Genomic DNA, 25,316 nt, shown 5'->3' with positions numbered 1-25,316 from the left:
TTTTTTTCCATTCTAAAGATATCCAAATATTTTGAAGTGTAAAACGGATGGGTAATTCTCAATCCTTGACTTTTTTGTCTTCTCTTTCCTTCCAAGTATTTAATTAAACCAAATAGTGCATGATAAATACACACAGGTGTAAAGGGTAACAAGCAAAATGGATAACTGCTGGTTTCTTTTGTCATTTGCATCTTATTGCTAATAAGGAGCAATTAAAAACCAAGAATGCAGCTGTTTAAGACTTAAATAAGCAATAAGGGTTCAAAATCTTAACGAGGGAGATAACTAAAATGAAGCAGAAGTGTTTCTAGAGCAATTAGTGCTTCTTATTAAGCAATTGGGTTGGAACAAAAGCCTGCAGCCACTGCGGCCCTCCAGGAATGACTTTGCACATCCCTGGCTAGTCTGTCTAGGACTTTCCATTTATGCCTGCCAATAAACTGGCATTGCACTTGACCTTCACCTTTCATCTTGTAGGTGGTGAGCCCAAAAGACAGCTCCTATTATCATTTTGGGCTGAGCCCAGCCAGATTGTGTGGAATGCCTGACCATTAGGCAATTGCAAACACCACTTCCAGGCCTAGCTGAGCAGGGTACACCATTTTTTAATTTGTACAAATCACAAAATTTTTATCTGACCATTTAGCTCGATTCTGTTCACAAAAGGAGACCCTACCAAGGGTACAAAACTCCAGATGTCCTAGCTTTGAGTATTACTAAGGTGCAAAAACCCCACCACGATAACAAGGTGATGGTCTAGGGATGGCGACGTCTACATACAGTACATGCATATTTTTGTGTACTTGGTACATTTTGTAACCTGCTTATTCATTTCAGGGTGATACAGCTTAGCACAATATTATATGTTATTATGTTTTCCTTCTTCTTCTTCTTCTTCACTCACTACTACTTTGACTAGTATTACTATTAGCACAACTATCTTCGTGATGAAGCCTTGGCATTAGTATCAAAACATCATCATGATTGCCAATTTGTAGCTTGGACTGCTGTTAAAATTTAAAGTCATTCATTCTTAAATGTGAACTCCTGCTCCTGCTTGTGAGAAGGGGTGGGACCCTTCATAACTACATCTCATGTCCTACCTCATTTTTGTCAGACTTTTAGAGCAGTTACTAGGAGTAATTCTGAAATGCCTGATAAATACTTGTACTGATTGTCATTTCAAAATGTTCTTCTCTCCAGCATGTCACTGAAAAGCTTTAGCACTCTTTTTCTTCCGTCTCAGAAACAACCCAATCAACCTTAACAACTGATACACCTTGGAGCAAAAGTGCAGTTATACAGACTGTACTGCTAGCTGTTACTTTAGAACAGTTATTGTGGACCGTGCAATTTATTTAAAGGAATACAGGTAATCCCCACAAGAAGCACCATGGAAGCAACCCTTCTATGTTTGCTGTGTTGGAATGCGGTTTTCTTTTGTGAAGGGTAATTAATGAGGGAATGAGATACTGGTATGAGCAGGATCCAATCAGGAAAGGCCCTCATAATAATCACAAACCAATCAGCATGTGATTAGAATCTGCGTTTTCACCTGTCCACATTGCCGAGCTGACTTTTTCAGTATACTGCTCTGGGAAGCATTTTCAAAAGTCTCTATTTTTGGGGGCTAAATATGTTGGGGTACTGTGGATTAAAGTGAAAATGGAGAATAATTTGTGTGTTCTTAAATGAAAATATTATAGTGCAGTCAAAGCCTACAGTACGTAGACAGAGACACATTTATTGTGTTCCTGAAAAGAGGAGGTCAGAGCAAATAGAGGGGATGAACAAGAGAGAGATATACAAATTACCTTCACAAATTAAAAGCTTAAGAAGATGATTTCTTTTCCTGAAGAATCAGGTTTACCTAAACTGGCCTTTTTAAAAGCAACACTGCCATGTCAAAGCACTTTATGCTGCGGGAAATCAACCACATGTTATGCAGACAGCACCGGAACACACAAGCTATTGGCCTTCTGTTGCTTCCTATAAGCTTTGCAGCCTACACTGCAAATTTTAAAGAGTTTATTGGCTTGTTTCAGCATAATAATGTTCAGTATTAATGAAAAAATATTAGCTGGTGACACTGTGTAAATTTTACAATGCCCAGATATCTCAGCTCAAGCATATCTACAAACAGGGGAGATGTAGAAGTGGAAATGAAAAAATACAGAGACCCGAACAGAAAGAGCAGACCTTGAAATATTACTCATTTTTCAGCTAATTCTAGATATTGGTTATTGGAATGTGTTTATGCACTGTAAAGTAGTTACATGTACATTTAGAAAGAAGACACTTAATGTATAAGACTTTACAAAACTCCATTTATCCATCCACTTTGTGAAAGCACATTTTTCACTACAGGATTGAGTTAAGGAAGAAAGTGAAGCACTAAGGAAGAAAGTGAAGCACAGCACTTCCAGATACAAGTCCTTACTCAGCACGGGACATGAGACCACCCTACAGCATACTGGCACTCACTCACACCATAATTTAGCCTGAAATACACTTTTATGGGAGGTGGGAACCTAACAGAATACCCTTGACAAGACACATAGAGAGGATTCAACAACATAAAGTGACCAGGTGGAGAATCTGAACCCACGTCTCTGGAGATGAGAGGTTGTAGTGCTAACCACTGTGCCCCAATCCGAACTCATTTTGGAATAAATAACCAGGGCTCCAGGCGAAAATTCACCTCAAGGAGTCAGTGGCTCCTAACAGAAAAAAAATTAGGAGCCAATAATGTTGATTTAGGTGCCAAATAATAAAATATGTGAAAAATTAATCTTTTAATTGCTTACCTTTCTAACCTCCATATATGTGTGCACAATTCTTTTCTTTCTCCTGTACAGTGCATCCTTCCCTTGTGTTTTTGTGTCCATATTGATGATTTGGCTATCTGAATGTCATTATACAGTGCATCCAGAAAGTATTCACAGCGCATCACTTTTTCCACATTTTGTTATGTTACAGCCTTATTCCAAAATGGATTAAATTCATTTTTTTCCTCAGAATTCTGCACACAGCACCCCATAATGACAACGTGAAAAAAGTTTACTTGAGGTTTTTGCAAATTTATTAAAAATAAAAAAACTGAGAAATCCCATGTACAATAAGTATTCACAGACTTTGCTCAATACTTTGTCGATGCACCTTTGGCAGCAATTACAGCCTCAAGTCTTGTTGAATATGATGCCACAAGCTTGGCACACCTATCCTTGGCCAGTTTCGCCCATTCCTCTTTGCAGCACCTCTCAAGCTCCATCAAGTTGGATGGGAAGTGTCGGTGCACAGCCATTTTAAGATCTCTCCAGAGATGTTCAATCGGATTCAAGTCTGGGCTCTGGCTGGGCCACTCAAGGACATTCACAGAGTGGTCCTGAAGCCACTCCTTTGATATCTTGGCTGTGTGCTTAGGGTTGTTGTCCTGCTGAAAGATGAACCGTTGCCCCAGTCTGAGGTCAAGAGCGCTCTGGAGCAGGTTTTCACCCAGGATGTCTCTGTACATTGGTGCAGTCATCTTTCCCTTTATCCTGACTAGTCTCCCAGTTCCTGCTGCTGAAAAACATCCCCACAGCATGATGCTGCCACCACCATGCTTCACTGTAGGGATGGTATTGGCCTGGTGATGAGCAGTGCCTGGTTTCCTCCAAACGTGACGCCTGGCATTCACACGAAAGAGTGCAATCTTTGTCTCATCAGACCAGAGAATTTTCTTTCTCATGGTCTGAGAGTCCTTCAGGTGCCTTTTGGCAAACTCCAGGCAGGCTGCCATGTGCCTTTTACTAAGGAGTGTCTTCCGTCTGGCCACTCTACCATACAGGCCTGATTGGTGGATTGCTGCAGAGATGGTTGTCCTTCTGGAAGGTTCTCCTCTCTCCACAGAGGACCTCTGGAGCTCTGACAGAGTGACCATCTTGGTCACCTCCCTGACTAAGGCCCTTCCCCTCCCGATCGCTCAGTTTAGATGGCCAGCCAGCTCTAGGAAGAGTCCTGGTGGTTTTGAACTTCTTCCACTTACGGATGATGGAGGCCACTGTGCTCACTGGGACCTTCAAAGCAGCAGACATTTTTCTGTAACCTTCCCCAGATTTATGCCTCGAGACAATCCTGTCTTGGAGGTCTACAGACAATTCTTTTGACTTCGTGCTTGGTTTGTGCTCTGACATGAACTGTCAACTGTGGGACCTTATATAGACAGGTGTGTGCCTTTCCAAATCATGTCCAGTCAACTGAATTTACCACAGGTAAATACCAACTAAGCTGCAGAAACATCTCAAGGATGATCAGGGGAAACAGGATGCACCTAAACTCAATTTTGAGCTTCATGGCAAAGGCTGTGAATACTTATGTACATGTGCTTTCTCAATTTTTTTATTTTTAGTAAATTTGCAAAAATCTCAAGTAAACTTTTTTCACATTGTCATTATGGGGTGTTGTGTGTAGAATTCTGAGGAAAAAAATGAATTTAATCCATTTTGGAATAAGGCTGTAACATAACAAAATGTGGAAAAAGTGATGCGCTGTGAATACTTTCCGGATGCACTGTAATTACGTGGTGAAACCCAGAACCAGTGTAGCATACAAGTGATAGGTGGGGATGTTTTCTGCGCAGAGCAAGAACGCATTCAGATTGATAACAAAACAAAATTATAAATTGTAAATTAGTTGTTTATCATCCTAGAAATTATTATCGGTGTAATATTTATGTTTATTTTTTTTATTGCCTCATAAATTTCAACTGCTGTGTCTGATGCTGTCACAGAAGGACAGTCTGAAAATTATTTTTGAAGCATTTGTGGATAAAACTCTTCAAAAATTCAAAAATTTCCATCTCCGATTTTCCACAGATCTTGACATTTTAAGGTCCCTTGATACCGACAACATCAATATGTCGATGATGGGTCTGTCTCTGTGTACGTGTGTGTCTCACACTTTCTTCAGAACGATCTACACCTAGACGGAAAAATGCCAAACTCGAAATTTAACCCTGTGGCGAATAATTTTTAGTCAACTCATGCAAGAGAAAGAGGCCCTAAAGAAGACCCCCTCAAATACCGTAATTCTGCAATTAATTTTGAAATCTTCTTGTCAACCTATTTTATGATCAGAAAGATCAGCATCAGACCCGTAATTACTGATTTTTTTTCACCAACAAGATCTGAAAGGTCAATTTGGTGAATGGCAGATCATCGTGTTATCATATAGGACACATTACATTTCATTTTAGCTCTTTTAATTCTTTATCCACTGTTTTTTTCACACTCGGTACACTGCCCATGCTAACAGAGATTTCTGAGGAGTATGCCTTGCGAGAACGCAATCCCAAGCATTTTTATGCTTTTGACTGTTGCTGTGCTTTTTCATTATTTCCTTTTTGAAATGCTTTGTTCTAGTTTCCCAGCTATTTTTTCCCGCTTTGGAACAAAAATCACAGTACATCATCTGCTTTATGTTACCATACCTCAGCCAGGAAAATTCCGGAAGCCAACAAGTTCTGACATTCCAGGTCTAATTGTAGATAAATTGGTTGAAACAGGAAGGCTGAGAAATGCCACATTTGTATTTCACTGCCTTACTCGTGTTTATAGTCAAACTGGGGTTTATCGGAAATCCTACTAGTGGCTGAATGTGAGAAAGATTGTTTTAAAAAGTTTTGATTAGCCATTTTGAAATTGTGGATGAGTCCCGTGCGCAGAATAAAGTTTTCTGGTTTTTGTGGCCGCTCAGTCTAGTTATCCAGTACTACAACGGTGTTGACAAGTTATATCAGCCTTCAACACCAGGAGCGGCTATAAAAAAAGGCACCTCTGAAAAGTTAATTTCCATCTTTTTATGGCTAAAAGCCAGTGTAACCTCTGTGTCATACACCCTTTTGCGATGTGATTTATTTGTTGTTGTTAGATGCACGACAGAAGCCACACAATCATTTAGGATAGCAAACTACTAAAAGAGCATAAAATGAACTGGAATCCATTGATTCAGCAAGGGCAGGCACTGGGCAACTTACGGTACTTATGAACTGCCGCATAGCAATTTACGTGAAGTTCAAACCCCACCACAGGTCGCACGGCCATTTATTGTCAAATCACCGTGGTGTTTGAGAGCTTCCATCCAACCCATTGCTTTACTGTTACTGCGTGAAGCCTGCGTACTAACAACTGAGTGCAATTGCAGACCGCACTGCAAAGCGCGTGCTTGGTGACTTCTTGTGGGCTGTCGGATCAGCGCGATGACAGTCTCCTAGTCAGTAAGTCAAGGACGTGCAGTCAGGGGAGGCAGGTGAGGCTGTCATCATGAAAAGTAAAAAAAAAAAAACTAATAATGATAAAATAAATTTGTCCACTGGTCTGTGCTATAAGTTTGTTTTCTGTATGATTTCAATAACTTTGATAAATTTTATAGTCAAAATCACTGAATCAGAGCATTTCCTGTTCAAATAATGGAGGAAAATGTGAGGTACGGCAGCAACGAGCCGAGCCTCACCTCGGATTGTGCTATCTTACCCTCACACACAGGGTTGATGCTGTCTCTCTGTATGTTGCCAATATAATGTCAGCGGACACATTTATTATACACCCTGACATTCCAGTCTGGCTGTTATCTTTAATGAATGTGTGTGACATATTCATTCTTGCTGATTGGACATAAAACCGCAGTGAAAAGGCACAGGGTGAGGCAGACAGTACTGTGTAGCACCAAAGGGGGCGCATGTGAGCCCAAAAGGTGCTCATTGCTGCTGCACTTCTACACAGAGTCTCTAAGCGCCAATAAGTTAGTGATATCAGAAAGTCAAGTGCACTGCAACGGTCAGTTTATTTTTATTTTTTGTTCTGAGTGACTGTCAAAATGGAAGATTAAGATTTTTTTAAACTAAAGGAAAATAAGGATGACTTTTACAAGAAACTGATGGAGATTTTCGTGAAGACCATAAACGGTTTTAAGGTCAAAATTGAAATCCGTTTTTTTGGTACACTACTCAGTACTTTCATTTGTATTGAATGAGTATGAATTGTGGTATTGCAATGGCGAATTTAAAACACATGGAGGGTGCAGAACAAATGTGCTCTCTCTGCTCTCTCTTGCCGCTATAAATGTATAGTTCTTTCTTAGTCAAATGTGTACCTTACTTATCTGTGTGTGTAAAGAAATGCTGATGAGATATGAAACATAACTAGTAGTCAATGTGCATACTGCCAACTGCATAGTGAATAAACTACTCTTTTGGGTTCATATATTTGTAAATCTGACTCTGAAGGAGTCAGTGCCTCAACAGCTCTGATCCTCACTGCATGTCACTGCAGTAAGTGACAGTGTTTTGTCAAAGTCGCATAGCTAACAATGTCACAGCAGAGGATCCGAGACTGATCTTAAGAGGAAATGAAGAGGAGGAAGAGCGTCAGAAGTTACTGACCAAAAGTGGCAAAGGAAAGGCAAGTGTAATATTCTCATAAGTGGGGGGATCTACATGATTGGCAGATCTATTTCAAATGTATTGCAATTCTTCCTTGTGTTTTATGACCCGTTGCGTCATATTCAGTCCTTCGTTCATCATTTTGGCACAAGCATAACCAGCTACTCCTTGAAATTCACCATTCACTGTATAGCAGAAGCGCCGCGTATTTAATTAGAAAGATTTTTGCGCGCACATTCTAAGTGTGACGTAACTTTTGACATGCAGCCCTCACACCCGGCGTCAAGTACAAACCAGCCTTTACTTGAATGTGGCTAATCCCCACCCAGTAGTGGCCCATATGTTGTTAGCACATCTGCTTAACAATAACAAGATATCCTTTCGCATCTGTTACAATATAACTAGTTTAAAATTGCAATGATTTCAGTAGCCACTGGCAAACAAGGTAGAAATGATAATCGCCAAAAATGCGACCACTTTAGTCGCATTCTGGAGCCCTGCAAATAACACGTAATTTATCTATCTGCTTTACTGGAAAAATGCAATTTTGTCTAAACTGAGCTTGGTGAACTGGGTGAGACCTGCGTTTTGTCAGGAGAACCAAATTCTCCCAGTGACCCAGCATTAGATAGGTTATTTTGAAAACAGATGATTGGGTGAACAGTAGGGCAGCAGGTGGGCAGGTTGCTCACTTTCCACACTTTTCTACAACTTTCTTTCAAGGTCAAGTAGACCAATACAAAGGTGACCAAGAAGACATTGGTCACTCAAAGAGAATTCCTCTGCTGAAGACGGGAGTTCCCCTCAGAAAGACAACCATCTTAGCAGCACTCCATTAATCAGGTATTTATAGCAGTGAAATTTTCTGAATGTCATTTAAAGGACTCTGTGATCATTAGACAAAAATTGAAGTCTTTGGGCAGAACTCCAAGCACCATGTCTTGTGAAGACCAGTCACTGGTCATCACCTGCTTAATACCATCTCAATGGTGAAGCATGGTGGGGGAGACTGCTTCACTGGGGCAGGGAGAAAATGAGTGGCCAGAGCAGAGGGAAGGATAAATGTATTCAAAGACAAGAAAGGTTATTGAAGAAAACCTACTCCAGAGTCCACACAACCTCAGACTGGGGTGAAGGTTTACTTTTCTGCATGGCACTGGCCCAAAGCATACAGTGATGGACAACATTGGACTGGTTTAAGGGAAAGTCTTTGACTGTCCTTGAATGGCCCAGACAAAGCCCAGACTTAAACACCTGTGAAGAGACCTGAGGATGGCAGTTTGAGGGCATGTCCCATCTAATCTAACAGAGACTGAGATGATCAGCCAGGAAGAATGGAATTAACTGCTCAAATCCAGGGGTGCAAAGCTTGTGGAGACTTAGCTAAGAAGACTGAACGCTGGAGTTGCTGCCAAAGGGGCTTCTATAAAGTCCTGAATTAAAGGTCTGTATACCTGTATGAGAGGTTTCAGTTTTTTATTTTTAATGAATCCGTACACCTTTCTGAAAACAAGTTTTCACTTTGTCTTTATGGGTTTTTTAAGTGTAGACTGATGGGGGAAAATGGTAAATGTATCCAATTAAAATTAAATCTACAACACAATAAGGTGTTCAGAAAGTGAACTGGGTCTGAATACTTTCTGAATCCACTGTGTATCTTTAAATTTTGATCACATTCTATCAATTAAACCTTGTTCCAGAAATAGATCTGGCAATAATAACTCATCTCAGAGTTTCCCATCTAAGAAATTAGTTTTTACAATAATTTTATGTTTACCATTAGTCAAAAATCTAAGGCAACAAGGGGAAATAATAGCTGTTCATTATAATAAAACTATTAGTAGACAGGAGGAGGATTAGGAGGAGGCTGGGAGCAGGCACTGATACAGCGCATTGCTGCACCCACCACACGACAAACCACCTCAGGATCCCAAATTAGGACCCAAGTGTAGCTTTGCAATGGGTGACACCTCAGCACTACACTAGTCTGAATGGAGTGGAACAGTAGGAGGTTTTTTACAGTGGCTGGAGTGCCAATCCTGCCATCAACCTTTGCAGACAGATATAATAAAACTAAAATTTAAAAGAAAACGAAAACAATTTAATATAAAGGGCAGATTTCATCCATGGAGCACACAGGTGTCACTAATGCCCCATGGATCTTTACAAAATAGGAGATATTAAAATAACACCATCTTTGCTTTACTGATTAGTGATGAACTGAGTCAGGTGAACAGGAAAGACAAGCCTGGGAGCTGCCCTGAGCTTTTCTCAGTATTTCTAACTGCAAGCATTAACTGCACAGAATTCTGGGAAGAGGAATTAAAAGCATGCAAAGCCGAAGAGCAACTAAACCTACAACGGAAGCTTATGTTTGACTTCACAAATGATTGAAACTGGCTGTCACTGAAAAAGCAGCCACCCAAATCTCTGCTAAGTATGGATCAGACTGTATTTCTTTGTCATGGGGCAGGTGCAGCTATAAAAATCCACTGGTCAGAGTTATACATCTATAACTAGGTGGTCTCACATGACTAGCTGAGCTCAAAAACTGTGAGCCCATCAAGACAATTGAACAAGAAGATTCAGGAAAAAGGCAAAATGTAGCAGACCATAGCACAAGCACACAGGAAGAATCAGTAAAAGGCACAGATGTTCTAAAGAGCAATTAGAAAACACAGCGGTGGAGGCTGAATTGTGCCTGCAGTTCAGACAGGAATATCGCTACCTTCGCATGTTATTGGAAAGATGGGAAATCCAAGTTTTCCAATGGGAAATTATATGTGAACACTAATTAAAATGATAATTCCCAGCGGACAATTTGTAGTAAACTATATTACCTAAAATTGATGACCTAATGCTGAAAGATCAGTTCATTTAATAAAAGAAAACAATTTCAGACCACAGAAATTGTATTTTGTGGATGAATTGCTTTTGCAGTGATGTGATATGTCCATCCATCCATCCATTTTCCAACCCGCTGAATCCGAACACAGGGTCACGGGGGTCTGCTGGAGCCAATCCCAGCCAACACAGGGCACAAGGCAGGAAACAATCCTGGGCAGGGTGCCAACCCACCGCAGGACACACACAAACACACCCACACACCAAGCACACACTAGGGCCAAGTTTGAGTCGCCAATCCACCTAACCAGCATGTCTTTGGACTGTGGGAGGAAACCGGAGCGCCCGGAGGAAACCCACGCAGACACGGGGAGAACATGCAAACTCCACGCAGGGAGGACCCGGGAATCGAACCCAGGTCCCCAGATCTCCCAACTGCGAGGCAGCAGCGCTACCCACTGCACCACCGTGCCGCCCAGATGTGATATGTGCTTGATGAATATAGAAATCTTGAATTTCTTTGTGTGCAGACCAAAGTTCAAATCAGTAAAGGCTTTGTACTTCTCTCAAAATGTCATTTTCTACCCTGTTTAGTCCAGCTCAAGGTTGTGGAGGATGCTAGAACCGAAGCTACTCTAGCTAGCATAAGGCGCACAGCAGGAACAAACTCTGGACAGGGTACAGGTCTATCACAGGGCAAACACATACTAGGGCCAATATAGAGTTGCCAATTCACCTAGCCTGCAAGTCTTTAGACAGTGGGAGGAAATGGGAGCACCCAGAGGAAACCCACACAGACATGGGGAGGACATGCAAATGCCACATTAGGAGGACCTGAGACATGAACCCTGGTCTCCTTACTGTGAGCCACTTCTCCCAAACTGCTGACGAGAAATCAAAGTGAATTTAATGAAGTTGGTAGATGAGTCTTGACAAAGAGTAAATCCAAAAAATCTCAATTAGCACATGAATGCAGCATACTACACCAGTGACCTAAGCTCTTCTGATGTGCCTGCTACTTTAAACTGACAGAAAGTCATCTTGCAGTTTTACAGCTACAGTGACTGGTAACAATAGCGGCACAGTGGTTACTGCTGCTACCTCACAGCTCCAGATCCTTTGGTCCAGCTCCTTGGCCTTATTACTATTCATTTATTTTAATGCAGGTTTTCAGGAAGCAAGAGCCTTGGTAGATTTACAGTGCATCCAGAAAGTATTCACAGTGCCTCACTTTTTCCACATTTTGTTATGTTACAGCCTTATTCTAAAATGGATTAAATTCATTTTTTTCCTCATAATTCTGCACACAACACCCCATAATGACAACGTGAAAAAAGTTTACTTGAGGTTTTTGCAAATTTATTAAAAATAAAAAAACTGAGAAATCACATGTACATAAGTATTCACAGCCTTTGCTCAATACTTTGTCGATGCACCTTTGGCAGCAATTACAGCCTCAAGTCTTTTTGAATATGATGCCACAAGCTTGGCACACCTATCCTTGGCCAGTTTCGCCCATTCCTCTTTGCAGCACCTCTCAAGCTCCATCAGGTTGGATGGGAAGCGTCGGTGCACAGCCATTTTAAGATCTCTCCAGAGATGTTCAATCGGATTCAAGTCTGGGCTCTGGCTGGGCCACTCAAGGACATTCACAGAGTTGTCCTGAAGCCACTCCTTTGATATCTTGGCTGTGTGCTTAGGGTCGTTGTCCTGCTGAAAGATGAACCGTCGCCCCAGTCTGAGGTCAAGAGCGCTCTGGAGCAGGTTTTCATCCAGGATGTCTCTGTACATTGCTGCAGTCATCTTTCCCTTTATCCTGACTAGTCTCCCAGTTCCTGCCACTGAAAAACATCTCCACAGCATGATGCTGCCACCACCATGCTTCACTGTAGGGATGGTGCCAGGTTTCCTCCAAGCGTGATGCCTGGCATTCACACAAAGAGTGCAATCTTTGTCTCATCAGACCAGAGAATTTTCTTTCTCATGGTCTGAGAGTCCTTCAGGTGCCTTTTGGCAAACTCCAGGCGGGCTGCCATTTGCCTTTTACTAAGGACTGGCTTCCGTCTGGCCACTCTACCATACAGGCCTGATTGGTGGATTGCTGCAGAGATGGTTGTCCTTCTGGAAGGTTTTCCTCTCTCCACAGAGGACCTCTGGAGCTCTGACAGAGTGACCATTGGGTTCTTGGTCACCTCCTTGACTAAGGCCCTTCTCCCCCGATCGCTCAGTTTAGATGGCCGGCCAGCTCTAGGAAGAGACCTGGTAGTTTCGAACTTCTTCCACTAACGGATGATGGAGGCCACTGTGCTCATTGGAACCTTCAAAGCAGCAGAAATTTTTCTGTAACCTTCCGCAGATTTGTGCCTCGAGACAATCCTGTCTCGGAGGTCTACAGACAATTCCTTTGACTTCATGCTTGGTTTGTGCTCTGACATGAACTGTCAACTGTGGGACCTTATATAGACAAGTGTGTGCCTTTCCAAATCATGTCCAATCAACTGAATTTACCACAGGTGGACTCCAATTAATCTCAAGGATGATCAGGGGAAACAGGATGCACCTGAACTCAATTTTGAGCTTAACGGCAAAGGCTGTGAATACTTATGTACATGTGCTTTCTCAATTTTTTTATTTTTAATAAATTTGCAAAAACCTCAAGTAAACTTTTTTCACATTGTCATTATGGGGTGTTGTGTGTAGAATTCTGAGGAAAAAAATAAATTTAATCCATTTTGGAATAAGGCTGTAACATAACAAATTGTGGAAAAAGTGATGCGCTGTAAATACTTTCCGGATGCACTGTAGAATCAAGACAGAAATCCAGACTAGAAATGAAATAGTAACACTGGGTCAAGTGAACTGTTACACAAGAAGAACATGAAAACACCACACCTAAACAGTTCCTAGGCTGGGAGTAGAATCCAGACAAAAGAAGCAGCCACTGTACCATCTCATCACTTTTTAAAACAAAATAATCAAATTTTAAAAGCTCATAAAATGTTATTCATTTGTGGAATATCTGTTCCTTGCAGATGGAGGGCGGGCACTTAGCAGTAAATGTTGCTTTTCTTACTCAGTTTTCAGTTCTGTTGCATGGTTACAGTTGTGTTGCTTTACACATGCTACTATGTATTTTTGGCATGTCATCTCTAGGCTCTCTCTGACAACCTGAAGAAAGTGGGTTCTATTGAAGAGCCACCGCAACAAAATGTGGACATTACACTGGAATTAAGCCAGTTAATTATTTTTTTTCATTGACAAATGACCTTAGTATATGACACTTCAAAATTACCATCAGTCAGTTTGCAAATATGTCTTATACAGTTATACAGCATCAGGTACCTGGCACAAATCAAATCTGCTTCATAGCAGCTGGCATTTCTGTAACTATGGGTTCTTCAAATCACATAGATTTTCTCCTTAGCTAGGAGGTAGTGATTGGCATTTCAATTCTTTCAAACTACTTGAATAAGTGAATCAATTAATTTGATTCATCCAAAATGAAAAATATTTTGGGAGAGGGGGTCCCATTGAAAGAACGGGAAATTATTTATTTAATTACAATATACTTTTAATATTTAATAAATAATAATAATTCATATCATATAATGTTAAAATCTTAGAAAGCACAAAACATGACTGTGTAGTGAAAATGCATAATTAAACTAAGAGACTAAGTTCAAGAATCATAAGTGAACAAGAATTGTGTGACTCGTTCTCAGGTAATGATTCAGGGATTCAGTTCATGTATCAAATTAAAGAGAACTGTGTAACTCACTCATGAATCAAATGAATGAGAATTGTGTAATTTGTTTGTGAATCAAATGAATGAGAACCATGTAACTTGTTCTAGGGTAATGTGATGGTCCAGGGGCATCATGTATAATGCCGTACGTGGAATTCACACTAAAACATGGCGTACAGACAAATGTGGAAATATATGAATGCACAAAAAATTCAGATGCACAAAACCATGCATATGCCAACTTTCACACACTTCCGCTCCATAAGTCCTGGTAAATGTGAAGTGAACGCACCTCCACGCACCTGCCACCCCACCCCAACTCCTCCCAGAATTTTGCCTATTTGAATATGGTTGAGTCTTTTGTTGAAAGACGATGGCAAAAGCACGTATAAAAAAAGAAGAATTTAACCAAATGTGAAGTGGAGGTCTTATTCAGTGTAGTGGAGGAAAGAAAAAACATTCTTTTTGGTGGTTTGGGCAATGGTATGAGCAGCAAAAGGAACCTGATGGAATGACACAAAAAATGTTCAAGTTCAGAAAGTCACACAGTGCCCAAAATAAAAAAAGAAGTGGTCAGATATCAAAGTCGACATGAAAATGTGAGTCATAGCCCACCGTCTTGAGTGTCATATGGAAGCATATTAGGGCACACAGAAAAGAAAAAAGAAAAGGGACACAGTGAAAAAAAAAAAAAGGTCAAAATGTTGACTTTAATCTCGTAGTTAGTTTTGTCATTAAAGTAGAATGTCGTTAACCTCATCTTAAAATTGATGTTTAATTTACTAGAGTTTCCCAAATACCATTGTAACTAAAATAGCACATTAAATGCTTCGTATTCTGTATTCCCAGACCCAGTCATTAATTCACCATGTGCTTCTTAAATGGGCTTTATCTTTCATAGGCAGGATCACACAGACACTGATTGCCACACTGAATACATTACATTCATGATATTACAGCTCTGAACATTTTAGAATAGTAAAATGTATACTTGATACCATTTTCATGATGAAATGCATTAAAGCATGTATTAAACATGTGGGGGCACTGTGTCCAGGGATTGTTCCTGCCTCCCACAAGATGCTTGCTGGGACATGTGCGGCCCTGGATGGAATAATTTAATGTAGTACTACTGTCTCCGTCAAACATACCAACTGCCAATTCCGGTCCTTCCGTTTTCTTTCTCCACGTAACCAATCACCACCCAATGAGCTCTGTAATAAATGTAAAACCAGCTGTAAGCTTAGAACGCAGATTCTTCAAAACTTTTATGGAACATTGAAAAATCTTTGTTATATATGTTTAATTATTCCACCCATCCAGGGTTGCTCCAGTTCCAGCAAGCATCAAGCGCGAGGCAGGAACAATGCCCGAATAGGGCACCAGCTCGTTGCTACTGCTGCGCCACCATGCCCTCACATGTTTAATTATTAAAAGAATACATTATTTAAATAAAGTTAACGATTTATCTGTGAAATGTAATATGCATACTTTAATGGATTTCATCATAAAAATGATATCAAGTATACATCCTAGTATTCTAACAGCATACATCTCATGGAAATTTAAATTGACTTAGAAGCCAGTCATCATCATCTGTAAATACTCGCACTCTTCTATTGAATTAAACTGAATTCCTTTATTGTTATTGTATGGTACAATGAGATTCAATATGCAAATCTTCCATAAACTTATCTATAATAATAAAAGGCAAAGCCCTCATTGACTGACTGACTCACTCACTGACTGACTGACTCACTCATCACTAATTCTCCAACTTTCCGTGTAGGTGGAAGGCTGAAATTTGGCAGGCTCATTCCTTACAGCTTACTTACAAAAGTTAGGCAGGTTTCATTTCGAAATTATACACGTAATGGTCATAACTGGAACATATTTTTCGTCCATACACTGTAATGGAGGAGGCGGAGTCACGTATCGCGTCATCACGCCTCCTACATAATGACGTGAACTAAAAACAAGGAAGAGATTTACAGCACGAGTCAAACGCGGGAACGAAGGTAAATGACGTTAATTTTTGACTGTCTTTTAATACTGTGTAAGCATACATATTAACACATGTGCAATTAAACGTGTGCATTTACGGGGTGATTTCTCAGGCTTAAAAGCTCGCCTTTTATCAAACGCGGGAACAAAGGTAACTGACGTTGTTCACTGCCTTTTAATACTGTGTAACCATACATATTAACACATGTGCAATTAAACGTGTGCATTTACGGGGTGATTTCTCAGGCTTAAAAGCTCGCCTTTTACTAAAAAGGTAAATGCTAAACTATTTTCAATCAGTTTAATGAAACGCTCCCGTTAAGGATTGCAATAACATATTTGCGAGATAAAAGAACGAAGTAGGGGGAAATGACGTAAGAGCCGCAAACAGCGAAGAGCAAAAAATTAATTAAACAATTGAGAAGGGAGCGAGTGAAGCATTCAAGCATGTTCATAAGGGAAACAAAGCACAGTGTAAAACGTAAGTTTAAATTAAGTTTATAGAAACGCTCCCCCTGCGGATTGCAATAACATATTCGCGAGATAAAAGTTTAATGAGAAGACACGAGGTATAAACGAACCACACGCCGTGGCGCAACGTTAGGGGCAACAGTTTCAACCATTCTATGATCTGCTTCTCGCAACTGAAAGACGGCACATGGCGGATGTTAGCCGACTTGCTGACCGCAACATTAGGGGCTTCAACTCTGGCGCTGACGCCACATCTCAGTGCCAACACTTTCCACACTCTACTTAAAAGACACGCCCTCCTCACTGGACAGTTAAAAAGACCAATCAAACTAACGATGACATCAAGTATTACCCAATCAAAAGTAGGAAAGGAGGCATCTTCATAAAATGCGTGTGGGATGATTTGCATGAGACGCTGCTTTAAAAAAAATGATAAAAAAAATACGGGACAAATCCCGTCCAGTATTGATTCAAAACGGGACGCGCAATTTCATTCTCAAATGCGGCACGATTCCGTATTTTAAAGGACGGGTGGCAACCCTACAGTGCCAGGTAACCACCCATACAATCAGATTGTGATTCAGACTACGAATGGAATGAATGTAATTACCCTGATCTACATACAAGGCGAAAGTCTTGCAACATTCAAAGATGATGGTTTGGGATAAGTACACCATACAACATAAAAGAGCTTATGAAGCCTTGAACCGAAAAAAGCAACATCTCAGAGATCGTAAAAAAAAAAATAGGAGGTAATGTCGTTTTACTCGCTGTAGATTTTATTCAAACATTACCAGTTATTCCACAAGGGAGACCAGCAGATGAACTCAACGCATGTTTAAAATCCATGCTTCTCCCACGCTCGGTTATATGTCGCGTGTTCTCGGGTAGGTACACCAAAAAATGTATACATTTAAGCATGTAATGGACAAACAAAAAATGAGGTATACCCGAGGGCACTGCAGTAGTACTTAATCTAACTTTACTTCTTAAATGTTAATGTTTTACTGTTTAATAATTTATACGCTTCTTATATGTTGTTCAAATTCTTTTATCAAAATACCAGTGACAGCGCAATGCACGATAACATGGAGTGAATACACCATACACATCCGCCCACGGCCGCCCTGGTGTGCGCAGATACGAGTTGATTCTACAATAAAATAAAATAAACATAAAAAGAGTAATACAATCATCACCCATAAAGCGGATAGTAGACGTGACGTACTATATGTGTACCAGATTTCAAGTCAATAGGTGAAACGGTTTGCGAGCTACAGGTGATTTAAAATCCTGGACAGACACACAAATTGCCACGGTAGCAAATTACAGAAGAAGATTTTACTGTTTAATAATTTATATTTATATAAAATGTGCTTCTTATATATTACTTCATATTCTCATATGATAATGATGTTAATATTTATATTGATTTCTATGTTATTGAAACTGCATGTATGTGTGTATATGTATGTATTGGGTGCAGATGTGACCTTCCACTAACTCCGAGGTGTGAATGCGGCCCCCCTGACTGATTTGCCCGCTTTTGCATGTCAGTGTGTGATTATTAGTCAAGTGCTGCAATCAACCCCTGAGCAGTGCCATCAAGCCCCCATCTGTACCTGATCTGACCCTGCACTTTATAGGACACAATCATTTAGTTAAAATCTGCACAGCACAACAGACCACTTATGATAGGTAATGATTCAGCTTGAATTCAAAGCAATTAGTGAATGATCCATGAGCTGTAAAAAATGTGTGTTAAAGTAAAGTTAAAAGCAAATAATTGTTAAAATTAATACATGTGAAAGGTTCAGTTTTGTGTGACTAATTTGTTGATTGTGCAAAGAGACATAAATGAATTAGTTTAATATTGTATTTATATATATATGTTTAAAACATTTTCAGTAATGAATCATACAAAATAAACAATTACAACTTTCTAATATAAATGTGTTGTTACTCTACTGTACTTGTATGAGACAATGATCAATGATAGAGTTTCTGTTTGCTGATGATAATTTAGTTCTAACTACTAAAAAATAACACATAAATTATTTGTGATTTGCCAATCACTACTAGGAGAATGAATTTGTTTCTCTATTAACAAAGAGCCTTTAAGATGAGTGTCTGCCCTTAATTGGCCTTAGATGGTTCAGTGTTTCATCAAGAAGTATTTGGTTGCTCAGTGGCCATTGCAGCACTGCATTTACCTTCAGCAATCCTGGACACAACATGTGGGTTTGTGCATAATTGTGACCTGCAATGGGCTCGAGTGCCATCCAGAGATGGTGCTTGCCTTGAGAACATTGTCAAAATGGATTAAATGATGTTGAAAGTGGTTAGATTATTAAGTGTATTAAAGTATATTAAGATCAAATCAAATGGAAAAGCATACAGTAGCATATCTGTTAGTGCATAATGAACATGCTTTAAAGTGCACAGATAATCCTGATGAGGATTAGCATTACCCAGCCTCAGGGCACATTGTTTGCAATATGGCAGAATCTACAGTATGCAGATATAGTCACCTTTGTGCAGAATTCAAAGGCCATTAACCAAAATGGCTTACTTACTTTGTATTTACTTTAGCCCCCCAACATCCCTAAACTGGAGTAAGCAGGTCTGGGATTGTTGTGCTCTGTTACATTGTAATTAATGATGTATAAACACTTCTCCAGGAGGTAATAGTGATGTGTCATTTTATGCTCATTTACACCAATGTTCTATGGGAGCATTTCTATTTGTAGGTCTGTTGAAGTGTGTCAATGAATAAACTAAAATGAATTTCCCACTTTTTAAAATTTTTATTTGTTTACTACAACCACAAAGATGTGGAAAACATTTCTCATTCTACAAACCTTGTATAACACAGAAAATGGTATCCAAGGATGCATTTATTATAGCAGTTAAATGTACACATTTACATGTCTGAGTGCTACATATTGAGTATCTTTTTTATTGCTTGGTTTTTATTCCTCCAAACTATGCAATACTATGACATCATGGTAAATAATTATTGTCTTCCAATTTAGATGATGATGACGACGATGATGATGACAACGATGACGATGATGACGACGACGATGACGACGACGATGATGACGACGACGATGATGACGATGACGACGACGACGATGACGATGACGACGACGACGAGGATGAATATCACGATGGTTCACTTTGCCATTACTGTGCTTTCTGTGAAGTAAGTAGCCAACAGTGGTGATGTTTACATGAGACAAGTGAGACTTAAGGCCAACTCATACATTTACATTTTATATGTTTTTGCTTAGTGCTCACTTTTTATCAAAAGTGACTTACAAAAGAGGTCAACATAATCGAGTAACATCAGTTTGGGAATAAGAGTTACAGGAATATGGTACAAAATTGATTTCCACAAATGAAAAGCTTAAAAGAAAATATAAATTAGTTAGAATCTATTAACAGCTAGACAGAAATTTGCCAACAAATACTTTTTAAACAAATTGAGGAAGTCAAAGTTTCAAATAGAGGCCGGCAGCTTGTTCCACCAGCTAGACATGAAGAGAGTCTGTACTGAGATTTGACACCTTGCAGAGAAGGCACCACCAGACCCAGTTCATCAGTGGATCTGAGTGGCCGAGAAAGAACATAGGACCTCACAAGTGTCTCCATATATAAAGGTAGAGACTGACTACTGTGTAGGTTAAGCATCAAGGATTTGAATTTAATATGTGCCACTGCAAGAAGCCAATCCAATCATTTGAAAAGTAGAATGACAGGGGCCTGTCCTGGCTGGCTGAATGCCAAACATGCCACTCCATTTTGAATCATCTGCAGGGGCCTGTTGACACATGCCAGTCCTCCTGCAAGTAGAAAGATGAAGTAGTCCAGCTGTGACAAGACCAGAGCCTAGACCAGGATTTGTGGTGCATAGACTGGCAGATAAGGTCTCATCTTGCGAGTGAATCTGCAAGATCAAGAGATCATAGCAACATGGTCCATAAAGTACAGCTGATCATCAATCACTAGCCCAAGGTTGTGTATTGACTTGGCAGGTGTTAGCAATAATGACCCAAACTGAACAGAGCTGGGGAGCTGAATAGAAGAACGAGCCAAGTTGAGCTGGAGATGGTGTTCCTTCCTCCAAGCTGCAATATCGGTGATACATGCAGAGATTCTAGCTGATACCAAGTGATCATCTGGAGTGAACAAGAAGTAAAACTGTGTATCATCAGAATACATTCCGAGTACATCCTGTACATAATATAAGAGTGCATACTAGACATCATCAGGGAGTCTTTCTAATATTTAAAATTAAATTCCAGTCTTCCTTTTGTAAATCCATTTTCTTCAGTACAGGATTATTTGGAGAGGGAAATGATCTTGAATGTTCTGAACACAAAGCAGAAATCATTCCCATCTGGAACTGCTGACATTCCTTGCAGTTAGGTTAGAAAAGCATGGAGGAGGAGGATGTTTCCCTTTTAAACATGTAGTGAGAAGGTTGTTAAAAGGTAGTACTAGGGTGTTTTACTGTGTTAGCCATTATGAATGTAGTGAGAAGTCAAGCAAAAATGACACCTTTTATTGGCTAACTAAAAAGATTACAATATGCAAGCTTTCGAGGCACCTTCCAGGGGTGGTTCCTGTCTTGTGCCCAATTCTGCTTCTCTGTAACTTAAAAGTGATTAGAAAACAGATTGGAAAATAAAAGGATGAATGAATGGAAGAAATGATCAGAGGACGAATAGTGATAAGCCTGTTTCCATAAAGGGACAGAATAAATGACACAAAGCAGAAACAAGTGGCAATAGAGTCTAGTCCCTGCATTGTCAATTGAGGTTCAATTCTTTGTTTTTGTTTGACATTCAGCTCTCTGCCAATCTGTGAGAAAGAGTCATCAGCTAAGCTATGGGAAAACACTAACAAGGCATCTCAACAAACAAGATTAAATATCAGGAACATCTCACAGAAATGAAAATGGCAGCTCATGTGAATAAGAAAATGGAGGGATAACTACAGAAGAAACACAACAGATGAACAGAAAAATCAAACAAATTCATCACTGCCTCATTGTACATACAGTATCATGGCTACTCTGCTTGTCCACTTCCCTTTGTACCAAACACACACACCCTTTCTCTCAAGAGTGGCCTTTGAATTTACATGCAAGTCCACTGGTTCACAGTTTGGCTTAACTATAAACTTCCCAAGCTGCGAGAACCCACTGGTCCTAGGTCACTTTCCACCACCTTTTGGTCGGAAGGTGCAGGTCTGACCTCTTTACAGTTTTCCAAGAATATTTTTGTCACTCTTGTGTAGCTGGAATGCCACCTTCCTCCTTTCTCACATTAAATCTTGATAGATTCTTTCCATTCCCTGGGTAAGTGTAATGGCAGACTCAAACAAAGAAACTAACTTTCCTTGCATTATAATCTATTAGTCCTGTATTGCAAATCCTGTTGTAATAGCATTTACTATAAGAGATGATGTACAACAAAATAATGGCTCAAGGTTCCTGCCACCACCATCACCCATAGTGTTAAGGAGGTATTAGCCCAGTGATACTTTTCCAAACCAGGTTTGCAGATGATCTGCTCTGTGTGCCTCTCTAACTCCTCCTGTTTGTTCTCTGCCCAGCACTGCGACAAATGTGACAAGTGCCCATGTGCTAAAGGAGACAAGAGTGAGCACTGCGAAGCCTGTGACGTAAGTTATTCTTTCACATTTTCTTTATGTACAGGGCATTTTATTACCTAAGAATTTAAATGATGACGAGGACCAGTTCATGTTAATGCATTTGATCCTACAGCAGGTACTTGTTTTCTTTGCTAAATTTGTCTTTCTGTCTTCACAGATGTGCAGTTTCTGTTATGTGTGCCCTGTAATATGTGAGACTGTCTGCAAACCAGGTGAGTGAAATCTTCACTGTGTCCACATAGTTTAATGACATTTTCGGAACAAATAGAATTTGAGAGAAAAAAAAGTAGTGTGAGTACACTATTACAGGCTTCAACATACATGTCTAGCAGGACAGCCTAAGAAGGTATAGTCTCTTCACTCATGGTTTCCACTGTTGTTTTGTTTGTCCTTCTGCAGGGAGCTATGTTGATGAGCTGACGGGGACGCTGTACCAGTGAGTTCACATTCTTATTATCTAGACTTCCTGTTGAGATGTAAGCAGTGGTGATGAAAAGTAGTAGCTGAAATGAAACGGTACGCCACCTGAAGGCTAGGCAGGCTGATAAAATACAGCCGCCAGTGAGGGGGGCCAGCAGGTTGTCTGCCAAAGAACAAGTACTCGCAGGGAAATTACACTGTAACTGAAAACATGGCCTGACATGGATATTTGAATGGGTGACACTCCTAAGATTTATGTGTGTGTTACATAAAATGACAACTCTAAATTGTCCTATTGTGAATAAGCATAGCTGTGTGCATTAGTGTGCCCTGTGATGGACAGGTTCCTTTTGCATGCTTGGCTCTTGCCTAGCTCCTAATGCAACCTTGGTAGGTTTTAACCACTACAACCATGAAGTGGACTGAGAGGGGTATGAAAATGGATGAATGGGTGGGCACAAGGGTACTGGCCAGGGGCCCCAGGAGCATAGGGGCTCATGATGTTTCTGATGCCTACATACAGTATGTATCTGTTTTGGTATCAAAGCAGGGGCCTTCATGCACTACTTTGCCTTGAGGTCTATAGTGCTGTTAAGATGGCCTCGGGATGGGTGACTGCCAGTGATTGGCAGCAGCAACTACTTGGGGTTCTTCACCTTTTCACTGTGGTTGAAGCCAACTAACAGCAGACTTATAGCTGGAAATATGGTTCAGATATCTAAATATTGTTCTTTTTGTGTTGCAGGTCAGTGGCTAACATTTTTGAGTAATCCCAGAAGTAAGATCACCACCATGTGGGCAGAAGTGAAACGGCCATTTCCATCACAGCAGATTACTGTTTATTTATATAAGTTGCAAAATACAATGAAACTACTGAATTACACAGAATGCCAAGTTTTCATAATTGTCCTGTGTCAATTTATTGATTAATGTTTTGCTATGTATATCTAGCATGAAATGCATGTAACTGGACACTGCCTGCTTCCAGAAGAACACATACATTTATGAGTTGGGTGTCCATAGCTGGGAAAATCAATCAGCAACCAGAACAGCTGAATCTGAGCTCATCTTACCAAACTGACTCGGGCGTCACTCAGATGTGTACTAATAGTTCAAAGAAGCAGCTGGTTTAGGCCAGTGAAGACCACTAAAATTTAACATAGAATATATTACTAAACATCTTCAAAAGCTGTGTCACCAAGACTGTTGACTTTGAGCTATCTACAGTAGTAGTGAATCATTGGTTAATATCAGAATTTGTGTTTTAAAGAAATAATAATGATATATTTTATTTCTATCTCATAGTTATATAGTCATAGCACAGAACCTCACAATAATGAAAATAATATTTTGGCAGATGGAAGCAATATGACATTATAGTGACAATGTAGGGTCAATTTTGACCCCAAAATGTGCAACCAAAGGGGGCAAAGAAAACAAATTACCATTAAGACAGCGTTTCTCAACCTTTAAGTATTTGTTCCTATAATTTATTCCTATATTTTTTGCTGCCGATACACCACTACAAGTTTAAAATTTCCCTATGAATAGCGAAATTACACCACATATGGCAACATTCGTGCCCCCTTTTTTGTTACTTCTGCCCCACAGGTTGAGAACCGCTGCATTAAGAGTATTATATTTCACACAGGTCATTTTTATCTTATACTTTACACTTTGTGCTCCTCCTGTCACCCTCTGAGATTTTCTACTAGTCTGGCCAAGGTGCTGGTGTGCACCAGGCTTTCCCAGTTCTTCCTTTCCAGAGGAACCCACTCATCATCATATAAACACTGACAAGTTCAAGGCAAGTCTCTCTTCTTTTATATACATTTATACTTTTATGAGCAGATGAATTTTCAGGTTAACAAAAGAAATTATGCGCACAAAATGGGTAGTAAAATCTGAAAGCATTTTATACAGTTTACTAACCGGGAGGTAAGTCTTGAACAGATTTACAAGGATGTCTGACCTGTCTGGGGTTATCTCAGAAGCTTTCACCTATAATGTAGGGAACTTGTCACATTTCTCCACTATTGTCTTTCATATGCATCTTCTTCATCAAGTAGGAACAGGCTTGTGCCAAAATGAGACAATCTAACTTCTGAATCAGTAGGTTCATGGCCATTTTCCTCTAAGGACATAACAATAAAGGGAACTTTAGAACAGAAACATATTTTTGTTGCTATGATTAATGAGTAGGTTAAACAATATGTAGTGATTCCAAAAGATGTTGGAATATCAGGATCCAAAGCAGAGGTAAAACTTTTGGTGAAATGGTCGTGCAGAGATTATCGCTGCTGTGCCACTGCTTGTCAGCATGGAATTTGCATGTTCTTCTTGCGTCAGAGTGAATTATTCTCCAGGTTCTCTGGTTTCCAAATCACAACCCAAAGTCTAGCAGGTTAGATTAATTGGCTGCTGTAAAACTGGTATAAATTAGTGTGCCCTGCAATCAGCTGACATCTCATCCAGATCAGGTACCCAGGAAAAGGTGGATCATGAATGTTTTAAAAAGTGATAGATTAAAATCTATACTGACTAATTATATCTACACTGAAAGTGAAAAAAGTAAAGAATAATGAGATGGGGTAAGAAGACCAAATAATCCTGAGAGAATAGAGTCCGGGATACAATGATAGGGACACATTCAAAGGAGTGTCAGTGTGCTGCAGACTGATGGCTGAATTCAAAGCAAACAGCCTCGAGGGGCTTCTTAAGTCTGGA

General features: G+C 40.0%; 1 protein-coding gene across 2 annotated transcripts in view; it reads left to right on the top strand.

Moving 5' to 3' along the window:
- The window catches only part of LOC114660706 (uncharacterized protein DDB_G0290685-like), a 32,484-nt gene extending 8,991 nt beyond the window's left edge, over positions 1 to 23,493 (top strand). Inside the window, exons 2-7 of one of the 2 annotated variants that reach the window (XM_051933873.1) lie at positions 19,520 to 19,610; positions 19,650 to 19,692; positions 22,110 to 22,178; positions 22,327 to 22,381; positions 22,569 to 22,605; positions 23,335 to 23,493. In XM_051933873.1, the coding sequence (XP_051789833.1) occupies positions 19,520 to 19,610; positions 19,650 to 19,692; positions 22,110 to 22,178; positions 22,327 to 22,381; positions 22,569 to 22,605; positions 23,335 to 23,359 (320 nt within the window). In that variant the 3' untranslated portion in view covers positions 23,360 to 23,493. Of the gene's footprint in view, positions 1 to 19,519; positions 19,693 to 22,109; positions 22,179 to 22,326; positions 22,382 to 22,568; positions 22,606 to 23,334 lie in introns of both variants that reach the window. The other variant, XM_051933872.1, reaches the window with a different exon arrangement.
- The last annotated feature ends 1,823 nt before the right edge of the window (positions 23,494 to 25,316 follow it).

The sequence above is a fragment of the Erpetoichthys calabaricus genome, chromosome 11 (assembly GCF_900747795.2).
Source record: "Erpetoichthys calabaricus chromosome 11, fErpCal1.3, whole genome shotgun sequence".
In the NCBI taxonomy this organism is placed as follows: Eukaryota; Metazoa; Chordata; class Cladistia; order Polypteriformes; family Polypteridae; genus Erpetoichthys; species Erpetoichthys calabaricus.
This window is presented reverse-complemented; position numbering and strand designations above follow the sequence as displayed.